Source organism: Eublepharis macularius, chromosome 12 (genome assembly GCF_028583425.1).
Source record: "Eublepharis macularius isolate TG4126 chromosome 12, MPM_Emac_v1.0, whole genome shotgun sequence".
NCBI lineage: Eukaryota > Metazoa > Chordata > Lepidosauria > Squamata > Eublepharidae > Eublepharis > Eublepharis macularius.
Window position 1 is genome coordinate 75,538,739 of NC_072801.1, and position 7,958 is coordinate 75,546,696.

Consider the following 7,958-nt stretch of genomic DNA (forward strand, 5'->3'; position numbering starts at 1 on the left):
GCTCCTCTAATATAGCTGAGAAGGTAGCATAGTTTTTACAACTCACTATAAAGCTGCGCCAGAAGAAATTTCAGACATAAATGTCGACATCACTCAACTGTTTTATGTTATATTATGTTCTTTTTCCTCTGTACCACACTGTTTCCTTTGTTCTTTGCCAATAAAGACTGATTGAATCGAATAGAAGAAGTTGACACACTGAAATTTTTGATAAAGCGAGATTTCAACATTTTCTTAATAAGTCAAAGTTGCTACCATAGGCTAGCAGTAATACATTAGACCCACTCTTTCCATTCCAGAGGAGAATGCCACAGAATAGGACATTGTTTAACACTTCCTCCAAATTAACTGGTCCCTGTTGTTTAACTCTGGCCTTAGAAGAATAATATAGCATTTAGGGGAAAAGATACAAGCCAGTAAACCAGCACCAGAGGCCAAGATAGAGAAGATCTCCACCGCTACCATGTATTTCCCTTTGGTGCTCAGGTAGGTTGGAACAAAAGACACCCAAACGCTGCAAAACATCAGCATGCTGAAGGTAATAAACTTGGCTTCATTGAAACTGTCAGGCAACTTCCTGGCTAGGAAAGCCACAGTCAAGCTGATGAAGGACAGAAGCCCCATGTAGCCCAGAACAACATAGAACATGACGACGGATCCTTCATTGCATTCTACCACAATCTCTCTACTCAGGGACTGCATATCAAATTCTGGAAAAGGGGGAGAGGTTCCTAGCCACAACATACAAATGCTTACTTGAATAAGTGAGCAGGAAAGAATAATGGAGTTGGCCAGTCTTTTCCCCACCCACTTCCTCATGCTGGACCCTGGTTTGGTGGCCATGAAAGCAACAACCACAGTGATGGTTTTGGCCAAGACACAAGACACCGCCATTGAGAAGATGATGCCAAAAGCAGATTGTCGGAGGAAGCAAGTCTCCTTCCTAGGATGTCCAATAAAGAGCAAAGAGCAGAGGAAGCAGAGCAGGAGGGAGATGAGGAGAGTGTATGAGATATCCCGGTTGTTGGCTTTGACAATGGAAGTATCTCTGTGTTTAATGAAAGTTCTCAGCACCAAGGCCGTGATGAGGGACAAAGAAACAGCAAGTGAGGCTAAGCTGATCCCTAAAGGTTCTTCGTAAGTGAGAAAGCTTATTGTCTTGGGAATGCACTCGTGTCTGTTCCTGCTTGGATACTGATCTTCTGGACAACTGATACAGTCATCCATGTCTGGAAAATATTAGATGTTCCATTTCAGTGTCAATTTCTATTGAAAATCAGATGGATTTTTCCAGGGGTCATTTCCTAGAAAAAGAACTGCAGGAACTCATTAGCATAACTCATTAGTATATCTCATTAGCATATTCCACACTCCCTGACATCACAGGAAGTGTGTCAGAAGGCAACATCCACCCCTCAGGCCCCTTTCCACAAAAAATTCCAGGTATTTCCTTAAAGCAGAATGAACTCAAAGCAGCTTACCCTCCTCTGGAGAGCCAGCCCCGCTTGCACCCATGCACTCACTCATTCTCACGAGTCACAAATGAAAGTAAAGCAGCAGAGCAGAATGAATCCAAGCAACTTATGTACCTTTGGAGCCCAGCCCCACTAGGCTTGCACTCGGAGAAAAAGGAATCACGTGGGCGGGGCCAAAACCCATGTGACCTCTTTTCAGATCTACCGGAACACCATTCCGGTACGTTCCGCCTTCAAATGAGCCCTGGATTTTTCACATCTTCCTTCATCGTCGGAGTGCCATGGGAGTCACTCTCCAAATAATGTTTTTCAAAGATGTACAGCAGCCTAATAAATCACTACCCACAGAGGCTACACTCAACCCACAACATGTTGTCCCCAGATACAGTTCATGATTCATTGCTCCCAGATGTAATCTTGAGTAGTAACCGTCTTTTGAAGAGCTCAGAAATTTCATGTTTGCCCCAGGAAGAGAAGCAAATGATCCACATTGGCAACATGGAGGTCTGATTCACTGAACAAAAACCTATACCCCCTATTGGAATTTTCAGTTTTCTTCTTCTTTTTTTTACCCGTCAGTATCAAAAGCAAAAACTATATAAAAACATGTAGCATATAATATTTTTTAAAATATACGGATAATGTCATCTGGAAATTTATTGATCCAGAAAATGACCACTTTAACATTTAATATATTTTTTAAAAAATTGGCCATAATCCATATTGTAAGTGCTTGCAATGCTTCATGTCTCCGTATCGATAGAATGATGTTCTGTGGAAGGGGAAAGTCCTTTTAATTTCCAAGTTTTGTCATCCACTAATGTTGACAGACATCTCCAGTTTACCAAGAGCTTAAACACATATCCTGGTGAGCCCTTCTTGGTGTGCTGGTAGGAGGAGAATGTATGAGATATCCCGGTTGTTGGCTTTGATAATGGGGGTATCTCTGTGTCTAATGAAGTTTTCAGCACCAAGGCTGTGATGAGGGACAAAGAAACAGCAAGAAACATGTCCATATGAAGGACATGTTGATACAATCTGTCACCTACCTTTCTGGTTGGAAATCTTCCCTTCTGGGCATGGAACGCAATCATAGCAGCAAAATTTCTCCCCATCTTTCTTTTTCTTCTGATAACCAGGGAGACAGGATTCACTACACAGAGAAATGGGCAGCACCTATCAGCAAACACAAGAGAAGTTTTAGAGTAGAAGAAATAGTTGGCCATCAGGCACTCCACAAAAAAGGAAAGGATTTATTGACAAGGCGTAATGAATTTTATATAGAATTTAATGAATAAAAAAAGTTTTCATGCCTTCCAAGGCATGGTAGTGGAAATGTTTGCAGTATATTGTACAGCTAAGAAGCATGTGGAGATTGGATATTTAAAGTTCATCAGCCTAGCCATGGCTATTATTGGACTGTTGACCAGATGTGGCTGATAAAGAAATTGTCAGGGAAAACTGAAACTGGTTCATACAGAAGTCCATCTCCAGTTTGAGAGCCAGTTTGATGTAGTGGCTAAGAGCATGGGACTAATCTGGAGAGCCAGGTTTGATTCCCCACTCCTCCACTTGAAACCAGCTGGGTGACTTTGGGCTAGTCACTGCTCTCTGGAGCTCTCTCAGCCCCACCCACCTCACAGGGTGTTTTGTTGTGGGGATAATAACAACGTACTTTGTAAACCGCTCTGAGTGGGCATTAAGTTGTTGTTATTGTTGTTGTTGTTAATTGAATGGGGGTTACTCCCAGGAAAGTTTCTAGCCTGTATTGCATAAGTGGGGGAGTGAGAGGATCTGGACTACAGAGACAGCATATGACCAATAAGATTGTTTAAAATAGCCCTTAATCCTAAACTTTCTCTTAAATTATACATCAGAAAGAGCAATCTGCAAAGACAAAGGAAATCCATTTTACATGCCCGTTTTGTCTTTGCTAAAGATCAAAGAAGTAATATGGGGCCGTCCCTGTGATGCAGAATAACTCAGCTGATGAAAGGAGTGACCTTCTTGGTATGTGCTAGGAATAGCACCTGGTTAAAACGCCTGGGCCACACAATCATTTGCTCATCAATGACTAACTCTTGTCCTTCGGGATCACTGTTATCCATTCTTCCAACTTTCCTTCTAAAGATGGAATTGTTAGGGAATGTGACCAGGTTCATGATATCAAGGCCAGCTTTCATTTCTTTGTTTGCATTGAAAGACAGGATTCCTCCAGCAGAGTTGTTAAAGGAAATGTCTCGAAGTGAAGCGTGGAGCTAGTTTTAAGAGGAAATGAAAACAAATGAATCACGCTATATTAAGAATATTTTTGCAGAGGTTTACAAACACCCATTTTCCATCGATAGTGCCTTGGAATCATGGAATCATAGTGTTGGAAGGCACCTCCAAGGTCATCCAGTCCAACCCCCTGCATAATGAAGGAAATTCACAACTACTTCCTCTTCCCACATTCCCAGTGACTCCTGCTCCATGCCCAGAAGATGGCAAAACACCATCAGGATCCCTAGCCAAACTGGCCTTGGTAAAGTTGCTTCCTGACCCTGAAATGGCGATCGGCACTGCCCTAGGCATGTAAGAAGGGGCCGCGAGAACTAGCACTGATGTAGGCCTTCCCTACTCTCCCCTTCTCGATCTGCCCAGGTTCACAGAATCAGCATTGCTGTCAGATGGCCATCTAACCTCTGATTAAAACCTCCAAAGAAGAGCCCACTGCCTCCCAAGGAAGCCTGTTTCACTGAGGATTTGGAGTTGGGAGTAAGCTGTGAAGTGACTAAGTTTGTGGATGACACTAAATTGTTCAGGGAGGTGAGAACCAGGGAGGATTGTGAGGCACTCCAAAGGGATCTGTCGAGGCTGGGCGAGTGGGCATCAATGTGGCAAATGAGGTTCAATGTGGCCAAGTGCAAAGTAATGCACATTGGGGCCAAAAATCCCAAATATAAATACATAATGATGGGGTCCAAACTGGCGGAGACTGATAAAGAGAGAGATCTCGGAGTCATGATGGATAACTCACTGAAAATGTCGATACAGTGTGCGACAGCAATAAAAAAGGCCAACACTATGCTGGGGATTATTAGGAAGGGAATTGAAAACAAATCAGCTAGTATCATAATGCCCCTGTATAAATCAATGGTACAGCCTCATTTGGAATACTGTGTACAATTCTGGTCACCACTCCTCAAAAAAGATATCATAGCACTGGAAAAAGGGCAGAAAGGGGCAACTAGAATGATTAAATGGATGGAACACTTCCCCTATGAAGAAAGGTTAAAGAGCGTGGGGCTCTTTAGCTTGGAGAAATGATGTCTGAGGGGTGACATGATAGAGGTTTACAAGATTATGCATGGGACAGAGAAAGTAGAGAAAGAAGTATTTTTCTTCCTTTCTCACAATACAAGAACTCGTGGGCACTCAATGAAATTGCTGAGCGGTCAGGTTAAAACGGATAAAAGGAAGTACTTCTTCACCCAGAGGGTGATTAACACATGGAATTCACTACCACAGGAGGTGGTGGCAGCTTCAAGCATAGACAGCTTCAAGAGGTGACTGGATAAACATATGGAGCAGAGGTCCATCAGTGGCTATTAGCTACAAGGTATAGATGGAATTCTCTGTCTAGGGCAGTGATGGTCTGTATTCTTGGTGTTTGGGGGAGGGCAATCATTGGGAGGGCTTCTAGTGTCCCTTCCCCACTGGCAGACCTCCTGAGGACACCTGGGTTTTGGCCACTGTGTAGCACAGAGGGTTGGGCTGGATGGGCCATTGGCCTGATCCAACATGGCTTCTCGTATGTTCTTATGTTCTTATGTTCTTATGTAGGGACTGCTCTAACTAGAGCCAGCGAATAATGAGTAGAACTTGGGGAATGGATCTTTCTTACCATTCCTTAATTGCAGTAGGTCCTGAATCTACCATAAGCTGCTCCTGACAGTCAGCACATGATAAAATGTGGTTCAGGGAAGTGAGAATGGGCAAAAAAAAATCCTACATACTTTCTGTTTTGCAAATTTATTCCATTTGTGAAAGGGGGGAGTCATTAACTGTCAATTGCCCTTCCTGTTGAAAATCCCTTCTGTGTGTTGCAGCCCACTGTGTTTCTGGTAGACCCCAAAACTTCAGCAGCAACTTTTGAGAGATCGCAGTGGGTTGTAGAAAAAACAGGTAGCAAAGTCCTGTTCCGTAAGCGGTACCCTGTTCACACATTTCTGGATCCAAGCTATATAAATCTAATAAATTAAATTATTTAATACAATTTCATCTAGATCCAATGTGGTAACACAAGGGGGTTTGTTATTGTTGTAGCAGTTTTGTACTGTCACAAAAAATGTACTACTTATATCTTAACCTACTTCAGCCTCCCAGTATAGAAGGAAATGTGAACCCACAAAACGTGGTTACTAAATAATGTGTCCAATGCCATTTTCCTAGTTATTCATGAAAGAGGAAGGTGTTCATTGACACAAAGGTGTTCCATTGTACAGACTGACCTCCCAAGGCTGGATATCTGAAACCCTTTTACCACCTGCTGTTGTTCTGTGATTGGATCTAGATGCGTACATGGCGTGCAAAGCATGGGCCACAGTATAGACAGCGTTATAGATGCTATAGCTGTGGCCAGTCATGTGCATTTCAAAAACAGGCCCAGGGAGGTTCTCCAACCTCTCTTCCCCAGTGCATGTTCCATTGACTTCCGTGGGCATGTTGCAATTTGGATAAAAACAGTTGAATGCTTGCTCCCAGAAGCTCTTCAGAAAACTGCCTCTTTGGGTCCAGCAAGGTCTGATGAGCTGAAGGAATTCTTGATACCGTAGAAGCTCATTGGAGGGAATCATGAAGGAAATGGCACCTTGGAAGATTTGCAAATCAGAAAGTGATAGAATACTCGTTAAAGCAAAATCGATCTGGGCGGTCATAATCCACACCTTTCCATCAGACACATTTTCTTTATGTCCAGGAGATCCAAGAAGCATAAAATAAGTCAGCCATAAAAAGGTGAAAGTTTCTCCATAGAGGACCAAAGTATTGACTTTAGCATCTGAAGCAGGCTGATAAATATTTAAGACCATGTCATTGATTTCAAGCAGGTTGGTCAAATAGATTTGTCTTGGAATTCTTTCTATGAATGCAGGACACAATCCATGCTGGGGAAAGAGTGACTCCAGGGCCTGCAAGAAACGTTCTCCACTCTCATCATCCACAGCATACAGCCCGACCCACTTCCATCCAAAATGCTGAAGTAAACGGATAATCCCCATGTACTGCTGGGCTTCATTTGGGACCATGCGGTAAAAGGACGGGGACTGCCGTGTACTACCATCTTCTAAGGCAAATGAGCCATACGTGAGCTGAAAGGCAACGTGGAGATTTTTTTAGCGAGGAATAATATGCAGTCTCTGGGCCAAGCTACAAGTGACGAATGACACTTGAACGGCAAGTGGATTGAGTGGAGGGCAAGTGAACAGGGAGAAATACACTTGCCGTTCAAGTGTCATTCGTCACTTGTAGCTTGGCCCTCTGTTTATGCAATGGTTACTTGTGGAGCTGAAAACCTGATTTCACCTTCCAGTTTCAGAGAATGTGAAAGTCAAGGCCTCCTCAAGCTGAAGTGTGGTAAATATCTTGAGCATTCTAGGAAAGAAATCTGTAGTGCCTGAAACTATGCAGCACATCCTGTTCTTTCTGGTTCTTTAAAGCATTCTCCGTTTGGCTTTATTCATTTATTTTTAACTTTGCTCTTTGATCTGTTGTACACTGCCCTTTCTGAATCTCAGTATCACTCTCAGAATGACAGATGACCAGCAAATTACATGTAAGATTAGTGGAAATACACACATCCCACGCATATGCCCTACCTGTGGAATCTTGTAAAGGCCTAAGATATCTGCCATGTGGAAAGAGATATCAGAGCCGAGTCCCCCAATGACGGCTACGACGTGTTTCCTGGTGTCACATCTGTAGTTTGGGATAACTCTGTGTAATTGGAAGAGGAGTTCCAGAGTGGTCCGATAGGTCATCCTCACATCATAGTAGCTGTCACAGACATGGAACCCAAGAGTGAGGTTGGGCAAGAGCGTTGGGTTCGCATTGATCTCATTGGTGGCAAACGCCAAGGACAGCATGTGCTGGTAGAACTTTGTCACCACGCTGCAAAGAGAGTTGCACAAGGACAAGGCTACAGATTAGGTCCAACAAGTCAAACTTTGTGCACCCAATGAAGCAGACTGGCGGTCAGTTCAGGGCACAACAAAAAGTACTCTATTGTCTTGAGAAACTCGCTGCTACAATATGTTATGATTCTATCGGTTTACACGGATTTAAAAGATGTTCGGACAGATTTATGGAGGTTAGGTCTAGAACTGGTAGCCAAATGGAAACTCTGGGTTCAGAGGCAGGATGCTCCTGACTGCCAGATGCTGGGGGGAACCAGCGGGGGATGGCGAGTGCTTGCAGGCCCTGCTTGTCAACTTCCTGTGGCAT

At 43.4% G+C, this 7,958-nt stretch overlaps 1 protein-coding gene across 1 annotated transcript; it reads right to left on the reverse strand.

The window, feature by feature from the left end:
* Nucleotides 1-327: 327 nt before the first annotated feature.
* On the reverse strand, nucleotides 328-6,763 carry LOC129339969 (vomeronasal type-2 receptor 26-like). The gene is made up of 4 exons (XM_054994526.1): nucleotides 5,969-6,763; nucleotides 3,506-3,733; nucleotides 2,525-2,651; nucleotides 328-1,229 (listed from the first exon to the last, which is right to left on the reverse strand). Exons 1-4 carry the CDS (start codon nucleotides 6,761-6,763, stop codon nucleotides 328-330), a joined length of 2,052 nt encoding a protein of 683 aa, XP_054850501.1.
* Between the last annotated feature and the right edge of the window lie 1,195 nt (nucleotides 6,764-7,958).